The sequence below is a fragment of the Protomyctophum bolini genome, assembly GCF_963924005.1.
Source record: "Protomyctophum bolini genome assembly, chromosome: 18".
NCBI lineage: Eukaryota > Metazoa > Chordata > Actinopteri > Myctophiformes > Myctophidae > Protomyctophum > Protomyctophum bolini.
Window position 1 is genome coordinate 18,934,602 of NC_137879.1, and position 20,708 is coordinate 18,955,309.

General features: G+C 43.0%; 1 protein-coding gene across 2 annotated transcripts in view; it reads left to right on the plus strand.

Annotated features, from left to right (window-relative positions):
- The first annotated feature begins 200 nt into the window (after positions 1 to 200).
- rab26 (RAB26, member RAS oncogene family) overlaps positions 201 to 20,708 on the plus strand; it is a 62,365-nt gene continuing 41,857 nt past the window's right edge. For both annotated transcript variants that reach the window (XM_080789850.1, XM_080789851.1), the window contains exons 1-2: positions 201 to 704; positions 3,474 to 3,584. In XM_080789850.1, the coding sequence (XP_080645976.1) occupies positions 525 to 704; positions 3,474 to 3,584 (291 nt within the window). In that variant the 5' untranslated portion in view covers positions 201 to 524. The remainder of the gene's footprint in view (positions 705 to 3,473; positions 3,585 to 20,708) is intronic.

The following is a 20,708-nucleotide window of genomic DNA, read 5'->3' on the forward strand; positions in this document are numbered from 1 at the left end:
AGAACAATGTCATGGGTCAGGAGTGTTATTGATTGTTTTACACACACACACACACACACACACACACACACACACACACACACACAGTTGTTGTACTGTACCTTTAAGCGCACCGTCCAGAAGCCATGCCTTCTAATGCTCCACACCACAACAAGAGAAGAGAGAGAGAGAGAGAGTTTACATGTTTAACTACGGGACTGTTCGTCACTCGAGCACCGAAAACCGCTAGCTGAAACCTGGGCTGCTCATTTAATGTTGTCAAGGCAGCCGTTTTTAATTTACACCTTGAAACAGGGGGGCTACGAATCATTATTTAAGTCATGATAATTGACTGACAGGTGAACTGGTGAAGTAAATTCAGCGTTTTTCGCGTAGCCTGTAATCAACACCGGAAAAACTAAAGTATAGTTTTACCAAACTACCCCCAAAACAACTCTCTGCTCCCACCGTAGTCATCGTTAATATTAGCGTTGAATAATTAACTTGTGACACCAGTGAACACACCGGACCACAGCAGCGCCATCATGTCCAGGAAGAAGGGAATGAAGGGCAAAGGCAACTCGAGGAGCCCCAAAGCGTCCCCGTCACCGTGCAGAGACAAGAGCGGTAAAAGTGTGTCTGCAGCCGGTGCGTCCAGTGCTGTGGTGTACCCGAGCCGACCGGCCATCAGCAACAGCGGAGAGTTCTACGATGTCGCCTTCAAGGTAGCTATATTATAGGCTATCCTACAGTAAACATACGTAATCAACTTCAACGGCTGGCTTCAGTCTTTTCATTCAGTAGTAGCAACGTACGGCTACGGTAGATGTTTAGGAAAGCGCTTGCAACTGCGGTTACTTGCTTGTTGAGCCTTGTGAAAACAACCGAAAATGTTTAACACATTTTACATTTTCTTACAGGGAGCACTGCAGGTGTACTCATTAATAAACTCTTTGTTTGCTGCATATATGATTTCGATTTGTGTTCTCTCTCCTTGTTCCAAAGGTACCATGCAGTTGGTCAGCAGTCAACTGTTTAACATCATTGGAAGAGGATGTTGACCGTACAAGTCAAGGCTCATTAAGGCTTTTATCCAATCAGGAAAGATAACCCGTGCATAACGGAGACTAAGAGCCAGAGAAAACATATATCTTTTCAATATCCTCTTCCAATGACAGTTGAAAGCTGAAGCAAATTAACCACCAGAGCTTTCCTTTGGAGGGAGAGAGAGAGAGAGAGAGAGAGAGAGGGGGGAGGGGGAGGGGGGGGAGGGGGAGGGGGGGGAGGGGGGATCATAGATGGCACAAAGAAGTGAGTATACAAACCTTGAACTGGAACACGTTTATCAGCTTTAAATGTACACTATAAAATTGAAGCTGATAAATGCGTACTCGATCCTGAGTGGGTGAAAATGGCGACCTACCTGAACATTTATTTTGTTTTATTAAGAGATGGGGAGACCCCTATTACTGAACAAATCATAGCAATGATTACTATCACAATCTAGAGCTTACATTTTTAACCAACAACTGTTGACACCACCTTTAATAATACAATTACGTTACTCTGTTAAAGCCATTTCTGGGTCCTGACCCACTGGTTGAGAACCACTGCAATATGACAGTGACTGATAGCCACATTGCAGCTGTGTCAACAGAGAGTGAGATACGTGCATGTGCCTGTGGGACTGTACAGTATGCGTGTGGGTCACTTACTGCATGCACACAACACACTAACTAAATGGCACTAGTATGGTCTGTGTGAAACCTGCCACATTGGACCCCCCAATAATGACTAAAAAAGCTAGACTAGTAGACACCTGTCATCCCTGGGCCCAAGAAATCCTCTTAACATGTCCCTGTCATTTTCTGGGGGAGAGGAGAGAGGCTCTCAGCTATGAGTTGCATGTATGACATTATGTGCCGACAGCAGGGCTGTTACAAGGCCAGCCATGCCAACATAGTCCACATCCGCAAATTCCTAAAAGGCTACAGTACATGCTAGTTAATGTTCTCACTATGTTGACACTTCAGACTGCATCCTACCTCTGCTAACAGGTGATTAGGTAGAGGAGAAAGACGGGAAGAGAGAAAGGAAGGAAGGAAGACGACCCAGAGGGTGGAGGGAGCAAGGAAAAGAAAGAACCAAAAAAGTGTAACACTGCTGTGTGCTATTCCATTAACCTCTTTCTTGTTTGTTTTCCATCCAGGGGGAAGCTTGTTATCTCAATCTCTTTTCGTATATTCTCTCAACGGTCTTTGCGCTCTGCCTATCTCTCCCTTTGAAGTCATTGGAAATTACTTTCATTCATCTGTGTGTGCGTGTGTGTGCGTGTGTGTGTGTGTGCCACAGACACACAGTTACGGAGGTCTCAATAAGCTCATATCGCCTTTGACTTTGAGGATTCTGTAAATCAATAGACCATGTCTTCCAAGATCAAGGCTCTCTCTCTCTCTCTCTCTCTCTCTCTCTCCCTCCATCTATCTACTGTATGGTAGCCTAGAGATAACACTTCCTACTATAAATGCGCCAAGTCTCTGTGTGTGCGTGTGTGTATGGTTGTAATGCACATAATTCGAGAACCGTTTGCCTCACCGACTTTAAATTCGACACGTGCGTTCCACAACTCTGCAGGGAGTCCAGTGCCCGGCATCAAGTCGGTCGGACCCACGGTTCTTCAGAACCACCACAAAAGTCTCTGGTCAGGCTCTGCCAGTGTGCCTAAACAGCCTAAATCCCCTCACCAGTGCAATTTCCAGCCTCTGCCTCAGCCAATTGATTGCCATGGCAACCCCACACCTGCCAATTGATTACTTAACCAGTACACTTTTCACAGTCAGTATGCACTCTCCCGCACATGCAGACAGACAGATACAGAGATCTCCATATACAGTATGGGCACAAAAGGGACACAGACGGAAAGTTAAATGGGTGCTATGACAAGTTGACAACGGGTATTATTAGGTTCCCAAGTTGCATCGTTCTCAAGTAGGCCAGTGGCCAACGGGCACGTACAGGTCTAGTGGGTAAAAAAAAAAAAAGTGTCCCATCTTCCACATCTCTCTCTCTCTCTCTCTCAAATATTTCTCTCTGCCCTCTTTAGTACGTTTCCTCTCTTCTGTCTGTCCATCTCTCCCCTTCTCCCTCAGTATCACCTTAACATTAGCCTGACCCAGCCACCGTGATTTCAGGGTGCCAGCCCGGTTCCGGCGAGCCGCCCCGCGTCCGAAACAGTCAAGAAATGACAGAGTTACCGCATAGGGGTCCCCGGAACATCCAGACCCCCAGGAACGCACCGGCCTGGCCCCCTGGGTGAAAATATGCTATTTCCGTGCTCAGCCTCAGACCCAGGGACATAGCCAGCCAGCCAGGGACACACATAGCTGTCTATAGGAGTGGTTGAACCACTCAAAAATCCCTTGTGTGAAATTGAACTGTCACACACTGTCATAATCTCTGTGTGTCTGTCTGTCTATCTCTCTCTCTCTCTCCAGGTGATGTTGGTAGGAGACTCAGGTGTTGGGAAGACCTGTCTGCTGGTCCGTTTCAAAGACGGAGCCTTTCTGGCTGGTAGCTTCATCTCCACTGTGGGCATTGACTTCCGGGTGAGTACACAACACAAACACACATGCATGTCATCGACACATACATACTGGTGAGACTGACATTAACATAATACCATACAAATCTTTCAACTTATACCTATATGGTGAAATTCAAGCTAGACAAAAGTATGAGCATCTTGTGTATGTTGCTCTCCATTGAATACTTGAGTGGATGTACTGTATGTAGGGAAAGACAAACAGGTACTCTAAACATCGGGACACAGGGACATAGTCACATAGGTTAGGACATAGGTTGGGACATAGGGACAAAGCTGTTCCTTAGAGTGGTTGCACCACTCAAAAACTATGTATGCTGCGACCTCAGAAAGTCTGGCTACAAGAGACTACACTACTCCCTACTGAGAAATCGACCCTGGTGTAGACTGTTAACCCCAACCTGGGGTCTGTGGGCCCTAAGAGGAAGAATTTGGTATTGAAATGTTTGGAAGGTTTCCTCTCGGCCAAAAAGGTTGGGTTAGCTACTGACTTTAGCATCTGGCATTTTGTTTAAAAAAATCTTTTTTGTTCATGGGTGGTATGGTTCACTTTGAAGGATTGCGCCACAAAATATTTATTATAGTTTGGGCATTGTTGTAATTATTTCTCAATGGACATAAAACGTATAGATAGTAGCGTTCAAGTTTAAAGTACAGCCTGACATGCATTCCTGACACAGCTGTGCCTGGAAGGTAATTATTGCACCAGCTTCTGTCCTTGAAATTAATTACATCGTTAAAAGTTAGTTGTCAATAAATTGATGGAACTAGTAATTATGTATTATTTTAATGTTAAGAGTTTATACATTTATTGTCCATTGTCTCCCAGGGCTACTATCAGATAATTGTTTCAGTGTCAATTTAAAAACATAATGGTGCTTAAATGTCACAGCCGTGGCCCAAAGCAGCTGACCTGTTTCACTGCTAGTGCTGTCCTCAGTGTCCTGTCCTCCGCTAAGCAATTTCCTCTTCACCACAGAGCTAACACTGTAAAAGCTCGAGGACAATGTTTCCCTGGCAGATAATTAAACTTTAGCCTTTTAGGCATTTAGCAGATCTGCTGAGCCAGAGTGAATCAAGGTTGCAGCGCCTTGAGCGGAAAATATTTTTTCCAGATCAATACGAATAAAATAATGTCATTGGGGAGCAAATTAACAAACTCATTGCTTTGCCTTCATTTTGGCATTTCTTGCACCTCCAGATTTTCAAATTAGCTGAACATTAGACATTAGATTACAATAGAGACACGAGTGAAACATCTTGTGTGATTGGTCAGACAATAAAGGTGCACCTGTAATTTACTTTTTCTGCAATCTGCTGGCAACGTACCGCGGACAGTTTTGAATAAATGTTGGCTGAGATCCATCTTGTCAAAAAAAAGAAAAAAGGCTTTGCAGCTCAAACGAAATGGAGTGACTAGCCTAGCGGCTTCACAAATTACAATAAAAATTATTGCTGGAAAGAAATCACAGCCGCTGTGCTGTATATGAATATAGCCCGCATACTCTAACAAGCCCCGTTAGGGCTTTTATGTTATATCGTTTTTGCACCATTGTATACTCGTAGACCTACCACTGTAGCCTACAAACTGACATCAATCCATCAATGGACACCAAAGGAAATTAAAAGATTTCCAAGCTTGAACGGTGAACGGGTGCTCCGCTGCAGCAATATAATTATAAAATGCAGCTTGGCCATTTATTTATTTAGGTTCGGGACCAATGCGGGTGCTCACTCACACCTTTGCAGAGGTAAAAAGTATATCCGATATTTTTATCAGAGCTGCATTGATCAAAGAGAGAGAGAGAGAGAGAGCCCTCAAGACACTGTCGGTTTGCGATAAAGAGAGAGAGGGCCCTCAAGACACTGTCGGTTTGCGATAAAGAACATTACATTCATGAGTGAATAATTATATTATATAATAATTATAGGCCTGCCTGGGATCCTCTTGTCTGATGTCATTATAATCCAGTGAGTTTAATTGAGGTGGGCCTGCAGGCCTACATTTTCAACCCCACCGGTTCTACATCGGATTTGGAAAGCAAATGGAACAATGTGGACATATTCCCGGACCAGAGTTTTGCCTTTTTTATTATTTTTTAGGGATTCATCTGTTTTGGCTATGTGTGGAGTTTCCGACCAACCAACGTCACGTTCACGGAGATGGCCATGAAGGAATCCTTGTAAATGCCTGTCCGCTCACGCACCGTTCGCGTAACGTCACCTTATGAGCGTAAACGTCGTTGTGAATAAGGACCATAGAGTGGAGCTGCAGCCAAAACATTTTCCTCTTTAGAGAATTATTACTGGCAAGTTTGACGTTGTTTGGAATAGAGGGTATGCGCATGCTTAATGTGCATGGCAAATCGAGTGGCAAAGCAACATGCAAAGTGAGTTTAACATTGTTTAATGTTGTTTAATGCAATCAGATAGGACTTTTCTGTTTGGATGCATGGGTTGTCAAGTCCAGAAAGTAGTTTTTTGCCACTCTGTAGGCATTCCTGCATAACTTCCAGGTTTGATGATGATGTCACGTATATGCTGCCAGCTTTACAGAGAGTGTAATGGAAGCTAAAAAGGGGTGCTCCACGGAGCACATATCTTTGCCAATAGAGACTTACACAGGGTTGTGTAAGTCATGGTTTTCAGACATCAGGATCCGTCGATTTGAGGTAGATCCAAGGTAGCTGCGTCATTTCAATAACATATGGTTACAATCTTTGAACCATATGCTCACTGCCACCATGAGACCAATTACAAGAATTTAGGGTGGAGTGACTTCCTTGGCGTTCTGGCAAGTAACGTGCTAGATTAGCTCTGGCTTCCCAGACGCACACAGATCCACAGACAGATTTATAATCTCTGTACCCTAACCCTGCCTTCCCTTTTTGCCAAGGAATATGTGATGGATGTGAATCCAGAAGAGGAATATGTTTAAAGAACTTTATCTTCAAGGGCTCAGGAGGTAGAATGGCAGTCTAGCAATTGGAAGTGTCCTGGTTCAATCACGGCTCATCCACACTTCATGTAGAGGTGTCCCTGAGCAAGACACTTTCTTTGTGCACCCCCTGATCCCCCTGGTGCTGCATATTACACCTGATAGGATGGGTAATGCAGTGTAGAGAAACAATTTCCCCACAGAGATCACTAAAGTACCCTTTTCTTTTTGTTGCTAAAATTCTCTGTGTGTGTGTGTGTGTGTGTGTGTGTGTGTGTGTGTGTGTGTGTGTGTGTGTGTGTGTGTGTGTGTGTGTGTGTGTGTGTGTGTGTGTGTGTGTGTGTGTGTGTGTGTGTGTGTGTGTGTGTGTGTGTGTGTGTGTGAGAGACGAATGAAGAATGTGAGAGACGAATGAAGAATGTGAGAGACGAATGAAGAATGTGAGAGACGAATGAAGAAACTATTTCTAAAGCATTTTTACCCCCTTGCAGTGTTCCAACACATGGCAAATCAGAAAGACCTGTTTTCTTTCAGCTGTATACATGAATTATTATAGCATACGTGAAAAATACATAGATGGTTAACATCGCAACACATTAATCACAAGAAAGACCACATTTAAACACAATTGACAGTACTTTGTGCCTCTGCAGGGTACAGCTGTGAATGAAATGTATTTATTTATAAAGGACAATGGGAGGACACTCTCATTTGTAATTGTAATTCCGTTAGACAGTGAAGGGAAGATGAGATCTGAGCAGCACATGGGACCGGGAAGTCTTACCCTACCGGCCATCAAATGGGCTCCGAATGGAGTTGTTTTGACATCAGTATTTTCCTCTCTGTTCAAATCCAAGATAGTGGTCATCCATCACTTTTGCTCACCGGTTGACAGTTAAGTTTATCCTTTTCTGTTTTTGTTTGTTTTGTCTTTGATTTCATTCAGTGTTATAGAATATAAATAGAGGGGGCTATTTATATTTCTGACAACGCTGAATGACCGAAATAAATGAGTCATGACTTGAAACTTTGATCTGATCCCTGCTCCTGTCCTGTCCTGTCCCAGTCTCACTTGCTTGCTCTCTCTCTCTGAGTCTGTCGCTCTTCCCCCACCAGGTTTAGGTGACATGGGTGGTTACTTTGGTTGATTGGATTTATAGCTGCGTTTGCTGTGGCAGCGAGCCAGAGGATGCTACAGGTTATTTTTCATTCTCAGCTGTTTCCACACCGCTCAGTGGAGTATTTCTCAGGAGTGTACCTGAATGTGAATGAAGTATGTGGATTTAGGCTACTGCTAAGAGTAGCCTAAAGTCAAGCAAGTCTCAGGATCATTAGTTTGAATCAGCTGCCTGGAGGGTAAGCAGGAAGACTAATTAGACTATTTTTGTCATTTTGTGTTCATACATTATTATTGACTGACGGGGATCACTCAAATCAATTGAATGACTAACAAGAGGAAGTGATGCCATAATTCAGGCAAGGCCTCATGGGACACTTGGAAACTTGTGGATAGAGGCCCTTCCGTTAGTTAATGATTTATGAATTTCTTCTTTAGGAAAAGGCCCCAGCCAAACATCTTTGAAGGAAATTACAGGCAAACGGCATGGAGTACCAAAACCCTGTCACATGACTCACGAGACCATTTGGTCCCTAATTTGGTGGAAAGAATCATGTTTCGGCTACAAACAGTGACACCGATTTGCATTAGTTTTGCGATCTGTAGGAGTAGTAACAAAAAGTCTGTTTTGAAGAATATGCATAATGGTGGAAAGTCTTGACAGGTGCAAATGGGTTGGGCCGATACAGAGAGTTGCTCATGATCGAAGGAAAAGTTTGATTACATGTTTGATTACATGCGGAACTCGACTACGTCTCGTTCCTGACCGCATCACTGTCGTGGCAATAATCACGTTAAACCACACCCTCTCATGTAATATTGTTTAATTCTACCTTTCAGTCTAGTAGTATACACTACAGTATCTTTCCCCACCAGCTATTTCCTATCCCTCAAATAACCACAGTTAATGATTACACCGTGTGTGTGTGTGTGTGTGTGTGTGTGTGTGTGTGTGTGTGTGTGTGTGTGTGTACTCGTGCCCCACACACACACACACACACACACACACACACACACACACACACACACATACTGTATATCTGTTTGTCTGTGTGTGCAGTGCATACACGTTTTGTAGCCTACAATATTCATACTAGATTACAGTATACGCTGTTTGCCTCTCCTCAAGGGGAGTTTTCTTTTAGTTAGTGCTGAAGGTTCAGGTTAAGCCTGGGTAGTGGGCATAGTGGCTCAAATGAGAAATGAGAGGGTAGAACAAGGTGTGTGTGTGTGTGTGTGTGTGTGTGTGTGTGTGTGTGTGTGTGTGTGTGTGTGTGTGTGTGTGTGTGTGTGTGTGTGTGTGTGTGTGTGTGTGTGTGTGTGTGTGTGAGTGTGAGACTGTGCGTGTGCACGTGCGTGCATCTGCGTCAGAGTCAAAGACGGGAACATAATGCATTTTATAGCTAATTGTCATGTGACACAGCGTGGCCCTCTCTGTTTATGTGTGTATGGTGTGTATGTATGATCAACAGTGAGTGGAAAATGGCTGGCCACAGAGCCCCCCCTCCCCCCACGTATTAGAAGGACAATGTCAGTTACCAAACCATGCCAGGACCAAGTGACAATGGGTTTGTAATATAGGAAGGAGGCAAGACAGGTAAAATAAATATAAATAATCTAAATACTAAATCAAACAACGTAAAAGCTGTTTATTGGATGAAATATCCCTATAATAAAGCAGTTAGTTCTTGAGCATTGTATGGAACATTTATATGTTGACGCACGCACGCACGCATGCATACACAAAGACGGGACCTCACAGACATGACATAACCCATATGCAGACATGTGGAGACAGTTAACATGAAGAAGTGAAATGAGCAGTGTGTCTCTGTCCCTATATCCGTCTCTCTGCCTTCATATGCCTCTGGAGGTCCATAAATCTACATCTCACTGCAATCGTGTGTGTGGGGGGGTGTGTTACATCCTTATAATGTAAACGGAGCCTTCATCATTTCCTCATCGAGGTAGTCTATAATCGATCCCAGTCCTCCAGTGGCCGACCAGTGCTGATTGCACAGCTGATGGCTCCTCAGCCGGCTCCCTGTGATGTCAATGTGCTACATCCTGTGATGTCACATGTTGCACACGGGTGGGAGGATATGAAGGCAACTCACGATTCGATACTGTGACAATATTTGGCCCTTGGTAACAGTGATGATATATGGTTCCTCTTTAACACGCACTGACCACGTCATTATACGTGTGGTAAAGATGTACCACTGCAGTGTTGGAGGAATTACAGCAATTACTGAGGAAAGTGTTGCAGTGTTGTTTTGGCTCTGACACCATGTTATTGCTTTTGTTTGGGATTTATAAATCAGAGGTGCATCCTTAGGTGTAGTTTTTTTTATGTGCTTTTAATCAGAACTATTATCATCCAGGCATTCGTCATTGTCAAGCTTATCCAACCGAAAGCAGGTTTATCAGCCAGAGCCGATGGCTTTTCTTGTTTTCTTTGTGAATAAATAAGGCTAACCCTTGGTATCCAACCTCGCACATGCTGCACGTCGCCAAACCCGAGGGCCAATGATGAATTCCCAAGTGATAATTTATCATTTATATAACTGATATCATTCGAATCATCACCATGGTTGATTGATTTAATACTTTATTGGCAGTTTGCAGAAAAAAGTACAGGAAAGTACTAACGGTTCAATACAGGGTCTGCTAAAATGATTAAATCCATTGGGGTCCTTTGGTGCTCAATTCATCGACCTTGACTGAATTGACTCAATATCATAATTTGAGGCCTGCAGTGGTTAGGCTAACTGCTGTAAATGTTTTACCATTGATTGATTGTAGATTCCTATTTATATATATTCACTGTCAATCGACTGCACATTAATTATGAATTGATGGATTCAATGCATGCCATAAACTCTGGTATGGTTCATCAGAGCTCATCTCAAACAGAGAACCAGATAAGATAAGGTCACATCTAATATTAAAGCCCGAAAATGATCGTCGTCATCATCATGTAGGGTATGTGCCCTCCACAGCAGCTCAGAGATTGCAGGCTGAAAAGTCCCTCCTGGACGACGCTTCGGAAGTCATGAATAAACAAGGAGATGAAACATGCTCATCACTAATAGGGCACTGTGGGATGGCAGCTCAACTAGGAACAAGGTACAAAGTCAAGGCCGTGTTCTTCATTAATCTTACATCGCTGTTCCCTCTTTTCCCTTTTGAAATCCATATCTATTATGCTCTGATAATGCTTTGAGCCTGTAATGTGTTTCTCTTATGTAATGTTATAATATAGGATTTTCAGTGGTGCGGAGGTGTGATAATGCATCAGCTGTGAGTGTGAACTGCTCTTAGTTAGTGCCTTGCTCGACCAGTACTGTACCGCTACGGTAGTTGTTTATAGGCATGAGGGCAGCAGTACTGTCTTTAACAATCTACAATAGTCATAAAAAGCCACAAAAGTCATAAAATTAATTGGATTGGACATGATGCTGCTGGAACCACTGTCGTGTCAGCAGCCAGACTACTAACCAACACAAAGAAAAGCGATCATATTGCACTCATCCTAGCTGCACTCCACTGGTTACCAGAATAGATTTTAAGATTTTACTGATTACTTTTAAAGCCAGGCAGGGATTGGCTCCCAGTTATATCAAAGCCTTGCTGCCCTCCGTTGAACCAGGGGCAGGGCGCTGCCTTAGATCCTCGGGCAAGGCCCTCCTGAAAGGCCACCCGTCTCGCCTCGTTACACGGGCGATCGGGCATTCGCAGTCCAAGCTGTGGAATGCCCTACCCGTGGAGCTGAGGCTAGCAAAATCAATGTCCTCTTTTAAATCACTTCTAAGAACCTATTTGTATGTTAAGGCCTTTTAATAGTGGCTTCTGCCGTTATCAGGTTTTTAAATTGTTAATTCGCGCAACGCGCAAGTTGGCACCTCGGCAGAGTGCATTTCTAGTTATTATTATTGTTATTTGCTGCCTCTATGTAAAGCACTTTGTAACTTTGTTTGGAAAGGTGCTATATAAATAAAATTCATTATCATTATCACTACAGTGGTTACAACTGCAGCACCAATACAGAAAATACGCCTGAGAAATGTATATACGTAGGAGCTCTACAATGCACGGTTCACAGCTATGTAGTATTGGACAAGCTTGGTCCTACTTTTTTTTTTCTTTTCCCCCAAACAGTCACGTGACTCCTCAAGAGCTACTTTGCTGCCCAGGCGACTGTTGTTATGGAACGGTAACCGTGACAACAAGGTGAACAGATGAGCGGTTAGAAATGTGTGTAAGCTTGGCTGGCTAGAGATTGGCTCACTGCATCGTGCTTTGTCACAATTTAATGTTGACAATAGTTTCTGGCTTCAGTGTGGGGTTGCCTTTCTGTTGATAATGTTTTTTGTGTTACTGAACAATTTAACCATGTGGTCCACTTCAGACTAAGAATCTGTTAGTCTGTTAGAGGCAGGCCTGTCCAACATCTCGAACTAAATGTCAAAGCTGCAGAGAAATTGTGTACAGCAATATGCAAAAGAAAGCACTAAAAAGACTCTAGCCTAATTGTGTATTCAAATGGTGTTGACTGAATAAGTGGGAAAACGTTTAAGCTTTGAATAGGTTGCCTGAACATTGCATGCTCTAGTTCTGTAAGCAGTTTTAAGCAACACCTTTCATCCCATTTTCTTCGATTAGACATATTTCCTCCTGGGAGCTGCCTGGTACTAGCCTTGCGTAGCATAACTAATATCACTGTGTGGATATTAGTCTCGTCCCTCTCAGTGTTAGATTTCTTTCGGCAATGTCCCGTCCCATAATTGCATACTGGGCCCTGGTTGGTTATAGCCTGGTTCCAGATTAATCTGGTTGGCTCGAACACACCCAAATTAAATCATAGTACAACCAAACGTGTTCAATCAATTATTCAATCAAAGCAAACGGCATAAACAATATTAGTTTGCCTCTTCTACAAAAATAAAACTTACAAGTTAGTTACAAGGATGCATTCTGTTGCATGTGCCAAGCTGTCATTCTCTTGTATTATTTCCCACCACGGAGTAACCCCACGTCTCAGAGGACAGTGAAGACAGCAGTGTCGGTAGGCCAATCAGAGGCAGGCGGGCGTTACCAATTGTCTATGCTCGGACGCAAAATAGATTCACGAATATACAGCAGGTCCCTGTGAGGCAGAGAGATACTAGATTACTAGAGAGAGGGCAACTGTGTTTCAGTGGGGACAGAAGGACTGTGATGAAGTGAGTCGTAGTAAGGTAGCCGGAAGAAAGGCTTGCGGCAGAGAAAAGGCCTGCAGTGTGTATCCAAACCTATTTGTATGCATAGTAAGTGAAAGAACGCATGGGCTCTCTCACCTTAGGCGTTTCTGTGTTATATATCACTAAGCTTGTCTTTTAATCAATTTCGTCAGGGCACCGTAAGGCCACCACGGATAGGTGATCAATTAACATGCCTGTGGAACCGGCTCCTATAGGATACGATGCCGTGACTCCCTCTATCTAGTTTCTCCCAGGCCTAATGAAATGAATCAAGTGCCGATCCCATAATAACGGCGGCCAATAATCACTGGCTGAGTTTGAGGAGCCATTCCGTAGCTCCATTTCTACGTCAGTTTAAACAATTTATTAGGTTTTGATGACACAGTGTACCCCTTATTCGCACACATGCACAAATGTGTGCACTCTTTTCTCTTAAACATCTGAGTAATTGTTGCAAAGTGCATCATTTATTTTTTAAGTTGCATTCTTCATCTCTGTGATTTGAACCAATCAGAACTATTAACTATGATAACTGACAGTCTGACAGCAAACCAGAAACATGTTTTAATTGTAATTCTCGTCGTAGCCCGCCTGCTGTATCTGATAATATTTTGCACACACCATATGCACGGAGAAAGCAGAGCCTTATAGACAGAGTTACGCAAACTGTGTTCACTTCATGGGGCCAGTCCAATGGTGGCTCTCCTACATAGACTTCTATTGAGCATGGGGACATGGACGGCTCCAGGGGGGGGGGGCTTTAGCCCCCCTCTAAATAGCCAGCCCCCCAATAGCACCCCCAGTCACAATTTTCTGGAGCCGTCGCTGCATGGGGACAACCAACTGGGACAACTCCTGGACCGGAAGTAGACATAAATGCATTGGACTCAGGCAACAGCCCAGCTTTAATGATCTTAAATACCTTTTATTTTAGATTGTTTTGTAGTAATAGTACAACATAAACATTAAAGAGACTTTAGTTGTTACTGTACAATACTTTAAAACAGTTGTCATGTTGCACACATACTTAAAATAGCTCTTATTTGCGCTTCCCTCGTTGAAAACAATGTATTTCCAGCTCCAGCTTGTAGTACCAATTCAGGCTGCATGAACAGCACTCGAGCGCTCGGTTCCTGCCCCCTCAACATCGCAACTCTTCTATTAGATGGCTCTGGGAGAAAGGCTGTCTCCGTATCCAGTCTAAACCGGATCTCCAACTACAAAGTGGTCTGGTTTATTGCGCATTGTGCGAGTGGTGGAGTGGAAAAAAATTAGAAAGGCATCACCCTCCCCTATTTTCCTCCAGGCCCCCTTTTCCTAAATTTCGACTGGTCCCTAAGCAAGAGAATGGAGCTCAAGGAAGAAAGATAAAAGATACAGTATACAGTATTTGATCTGAAGAATGAGAGCCCTCACATGTGTACAGTACCAGCCTAAAATAGCTGCTTTTTTTGTTGTACTGTAGCTATTTCTAGGTTCTCTTGTTTTGAGAGAGAGGCCTTGAGAGTTATGCAGACCTTCTTTTTTACGTGTCAACACTTCCATGTCATCGTCATTTTATAATCCGTCTTTCACTGGAATTATATGTAGCTTCATTATTCATTCAATTCATCTATTGTTGAATGGACACATACAGTAAGCCATACTATACTATGAAATGATATGACATGATTATGTCATTTCTGTTAAAATGTATATTTTAAATTTTTCGTTATAATAAAATAAGGTTTATTCAATTAATTAAATAACACGGTAAAATGCCAGTATGAGATTACTTTGTATGTATTGTTTCTCACATCAGAAAGTCAAGTTGCATCACGTTTGCCTAAAGCATCCGTAGAACAATTCCATTTGCTCTGTTCCTCTTACAGTACGTACAATAGGGCAAAGAGAAACTTGCAGCCCTTCATTGCCGCTCTAATGGTTTGCCTTAGTGAATTGGTCTTGTATCCCTCTGGCGTTGCTATTGTAGACGTATGTCCCACTAGATCACAGTAGAACCACCTCATTATAGAACGTCTTGTCTCTCAACCACCTATAGTAATCACACCATTTCATGTAACTTAACTCATTTAAGTGCAAAGTGCAAACATTGATTGTTACTGTTGTGTGGATGGCAGTGGTATCGTCCCAGGCTACAGGACGAACATGCACTTCAACATTTGTATTAATATGTACTGTAGTTTGAAAATGTTGACCATAGTTCACTTGGAGCTTACTTATTATACCTCCGGAGCATAGACAAAAGTGTTGCAACACACTCATGGAAACATAAGAAAAGGTTGTTTTATTTTACTGTGTGCGTGCGTGAGATAATTGAGTGTCCGTGTCTGTATAAGATGAATCTTTATAGATCATGAGGGAAATTCAGGTATCATAGCTAATGTACCACAGCAGTTGAGTCCACTATCTCATGCTTGTTTTCTACCTTCCTCTCTCTGTGTGCCAGCACGCAATGTGTCGAAGAGAGGCAATGCAAGGCTGTGGGCAGTAGGCTTGTCTCTAAATGGACATAGCAATCTATTTCTCTATAGTGCACGCACACATGTCGCACACACGCATAAACAGACAGAAAGACAGACAACATAACCTCCACCCAAAAGCTCAACCGTTAAGGATTAACCTGTGATGTCATGACATACTTTTTATTTGTGTTTTATCTATTCACTTGGTCATTAGAGGGATAGATCAGATTTTTGGAACTTAAGCTGTATGAAATACTTGCCATTAATCTAGTGGTTGCAACTGTATTAATTGATTGCCCGAGTCCCGTGGTGGGAGTTCTGCTCTGGTTTTGGTCAATATTAAGTAGTTCCAGTCATTTTGTGGGGGGCACTGGGGGCCACGCAGTAAAAGTAAATTAATTAACGTAATTTGTATTGTTGACCTATTTCTAAAATATTAGCTCAATATTCGTTCAACTTCGACCCCTTGATCACATGGAACTATTGTTTGGGTGTAGTGGTATGGACACAAAAAACATAGTTCCGTGTGATAGAGGGGGGAAAAATGAACCCCCCACAAAATGGGAGGCGGCCTTTTTTCCGACAGCATTCTAGCCGACGGGGCAACGATCCGATCCGCAGCGGGGGGACATTCGCTGCGATGCGAAAAAGCGGTGGTCCGACATGCGCTGCTCCCGTGCTTGCGGTTAGGGTTAGGTTAGGATTGAGGTTTCGGATCAATATGCTGTCGGAAAAAAGACCTGCACCCCCACAAAATGACCGGAACTACTTAATATTTCACAAAAACCAGAGCAAAACTCCCACCACGGGACTTGGGCAATTAATTAAATATTTCATACAGCTTAAGATCTTAAAATCTGAAGTATCCCTTTAAAGTTCACAGAATGAGAGGTCTGCTCTGCCGGAAACATCGTGAGAAACAGTCATGGCTATTTTTGTATACCACACCATAGACAACCAATATAAGGCAAACTTTCATCAAACTAGGGGTTTTTCATGATTCTGAATCCATTCCACGGAAAAGTAGATATGGCCGAATTTAGGCCAAGGAGTGTGTTTCGTGAGGAAAAATCACACACGTGTGAACTGAGTGGTGCAATCCCCCCCCCCCCCCCCCCCCTCTCTCTCTCTATCTCTCTCATTAGAGACACAGCACTATCCCTCTCTCTGTTTCTGGCGCCCCCTACTGGTATAAATAAGTCACATACTCGTGCTCATTTACACAGGTACGTACACGGACATTGCTGGTTGTAGGAGTGGTTGCACCACTCAAAAAATACAATGTCATGACATCACAGGTCCTCTCAAATTTTGGGTGTCTGACTCCCCAGCTATAATGAAACACTGCAGAGGTAAGAGTAAGGCAAGAGTCCAGAGTCCATGCAGGAATCAATAGTCTAGTCAAGTCAGTAACAGACAGCGTACTGTAGGACTTAAGTTCTCATGTGGGGGTCAAGCTTGTCTGTGGAGCCTGATGGCTTGGCTACTGGCACAAAGCGCTTGGAGGAATGGCAAGGAGGAATGAGTCTGTGGCTGTGGTGTGTGTGTGTGTGTGTGTGTGTGTGGTGTGTGTGTGTGTGTGTTTCCATTCAACACACATACATTTACACTGCACACAATTGACAGACAGTGTCTGTCAATTGTGTGCAGTGTAAATATTGTAGCATTTTATTTGTGTGCATCCTCCACATTGCCTGTGCAGTACTAATTGTTGGCTCCAGCTGTAACACTGGTACAGAAGTCACCCTGGAGAATGAGAGAAAGAAAGACAAAGGAGTGACATGCAGGAGAGAGATGGAAGTAGAGAAAAGCCAAGAGGGGCATACTAACGAATCACACACACACACACACACACACACACACACACACACACACACACACACACACAGCAGCTTCAGGGCCATGGCACCGTCGGCACCGCATGCACACACGTCACACACACACACACGCACTGAGCCTTCATCAAACTGTCAGCATGCGTATCTTCAAAAACATCAAAGCCTAAACAGAACTCTGCAATACTTCATAGTTCTGCTAAGGTATTGAAGCAAAGGAGCTGTAACTGTATGCTATAATGCATTCCATACTGTAGACAGACTGTAAACAATAAATTATGTATTAAATACAGTCCTGGTGGTATTAACAAGTCAAATGTCTTTATTTTTTGCTTTGAATCAAACAAATTGAAATAATCGATAATAAAAATTTATTGCTAATCAATTAATAAATTGGGGGGGAGGGGGGCGGTACATTTGACTTCAAATAGGGTTTAAGTGACTGATTAGAATAATCGAATTAGGTCGATTATAAAAAATATATTGCAAAATGTTCACGTCAATTCATTGATATACAGCAGGGATGTCAAACTCAAATACACGGTGGGCCAAAATAAAGAAATTGGTGAAAGTCAAGGGCCGGACTGTGTTTCAACACACGGGGCATCGCGGTCAGGAGGACGTCCCAGGCTAAAAAGTAAATGCATTTAAAACTGAAAATGCATTATTATTAAGCTCAGTTTCCTGTTCTATGATCCTCACAAAGCAGGACTTTGGTGGTGGTCCGTGCAATATACCAGAGGGCCAGTTCTAATACTAATTAAATATCATCCCGCGGGCCAAAGATAATTCATTCACGGGCCTGATTTGGCCCCCGGGCCTTGAGTTTGACATATATGATATACAGCATATAATCACTCTTACTTCTGTCTGTCTCTATCTCTCTCTGGCAGTCTGATTATAAAGCTGCAGTTTCTTTCTTTTTTTTAAGTTATCCCACAATTTTGCAACGATTACATTAGATAATTGACACTGGGCGAAAGACAATTCACCCAGTGTCAATTATCTAATGTAATCCTGGGCGCTACACTTCCTCTGCCAACCTGGGGGGGCAGCAGACTGACCTCATGCTTTAAAAAAATAAAGCTGCAGGTTTAAAACCACTGAGATGTATTGTAGAAGTACCATACCTGACCTCACGAGATACTATTTCTTTCTTTCTTTATTCTCTTTTTCTATCCCAAGATTTTGTAACCCATTTTCTTCACCCGGTGCCAATTGCCTAATATGTAAACCTGGGCTGTACTCTCAATCTGCTAACCTGTGGACAGGCCCGAACGAAAGCCCATGGCCAATTGGCAGTCGGGGCATGATCAGTTAACGAATCAGAAACGGGGATCAAATCAATTCCCCACGTGCAGGAACGGATCTCTGTCAGTTTGCTACACAGTCATTGGCAATCAGCTCTCCACCACACCCCCTCTCCACCTCTTCCACCTTGCAGAAACAGGAATAACAGAAAACAAAAGGAACACACAAAGTAATACAAAATTCAATACAATACAAAAGGCCAAATAATATAATGAATCCATACAGTATATACACTAATTAAACACTACAAAATACAGCCGACTATAACACTTCTCTTCTCTCTCATGGACAATTTATTAAGCCGGATTAAATTTGTACTTTGTTGCTTGCCAAAAAGAGCCAATCTAAAGCTCGCTACTCGCAAAATTGTGTCCTTAACTGTGAAGAGTGGCCTCATTCTAACATTACAGAAGACTGCTTGGGCCTGTTTAATGAGTTAACTTTCTTTGCTTGAAGAGCATAATTCAAGCATTGCATTATAATTGTGTTACAATTACGGGTTCAGCATAGTGTTAAGAGAAACTTATTTATTTTTTTATCACACGGTTTTTGTAACCCTTTTTTTTTCACCCAGTGTGAATTGTCTAATCCTGGGCGCTACACTCTCTGCCAACCTGGGGTTAAGTGTGACTTCTTGTACACTACCCCTACAACTTCCAAACTGATGGCAATGAGATAAAAGAGAGGCTAAACAGATCTTTGTTTAATTATTCTACATGCAAGCCAGTGTTTTACTCACTGAGGGTTTGCTAACATTGATTTATACAGGAAGCCGGCATAAGGAGCAGAGGTGAGGGTTACGTGTAAGGGGAAATGTACTCTAGTTAGGCTAACATTTGATTTATGGGAGTAGTAGGGTTCCTCTGTGGTTCATGATGAGTTATTTTCAATGAGGACTGGTGTAAAGGGAGAGGTTATGGTTGAGTTAAATGAGAAATATTGAACTCAATATGAGTATTCTCATCAGGTGGAGGTGGAGAGCAGTCTTTAACTTGGTTCTAATTTGAACCTCTCTCGCTGTATCGCTCCGAGCCGAGGCACTGATCTGCCACCGGGTGCCGGCAGAATAGATGACGACACCGGCGAAAAGTGGACAATATTGTTGATTCTTACCTTTTTCCACAAATCTTATCCAAAAAGTAAAGGTATTTCCCCTGCCCTCAAATGTTTTACATTTTAGCGGTCAAGAAAATCTAACCGACGGGTTGAAACAAGCGTTTAATTCGCTTTTTTAGTCAGCATGCCATGGTGGTTTCCCAATACAATCTGTAGTACTGGGTATGCAGACGAGGGTTGACTGGCCATAGGCTGACTAAGTGATTTAAATGCTTGTTGCTTGTTGTTGACGACCTTTACTTTTTGGATACCATGTGCTTTGGATATCTCAGAGCTATAGCGGAGGGGACGTTCCAAATGCGGCTATGGGACTGAATCCCAATAGGTATTCCTCAATGGGGTTGGGGTTTGGGGAGCAAGGAACAGAGAGAACGATTAGGAGAAAGATGGCGACGCAAATAAATGACCCGAAAATGCGAAATTATGACGCATGCCGTCTGCCTATACACATCTAAATTTCTCAAAGTTTTCGATGAATAGATGGAGAGTGGAGAGGAGAGAGAGTGAGGAGTAATTGGAGAGGGAGAGCACTGGTGGAGTTGTGAGAGAAGAGAATGTTTGACATGTGAAGAGGAGAGCAGGAGTGGGAAAACAGAGACTTTACAGACATATAGTATCACACAGATATCATAAAGGTCAACACGGATCACAGAGGGAATAGTAGGCTTAGGGAAGAGATAGAGCAGAGAGACTAACATGTGTTTGAGAGGGAAACGGGTAAAGAAAAAAGGAGCATTCAGAGATGGGAAGATAAAGATTCTCAGAGGATGACAAATCCAGGATAAGCTGCTATTACCAGATTGTGTGCACTCAACAGCAGCCATAACCTAACATGCTGAGAATCAGAATGTAATAGAATGAGACACTTCACAGCACAGTGAGTGCGAGTTCGAGTAAGCAGGGAAACGTTATTAAGAATTTTCTGAATCTTTAAAAAATAGCGAAATAGGAGGTCTTCAACGGAACGAAAAGAAAGATTGCATGGATGCACCTGGGACATCCTCAGTGATGTATCCCAAGGTCATCTGGGTTTCGGGTCTCGCAACATCATACCCCTCACTCAGGTGACCCAGCCGGGGTGATTAAGTTCCGACTTACGTCCC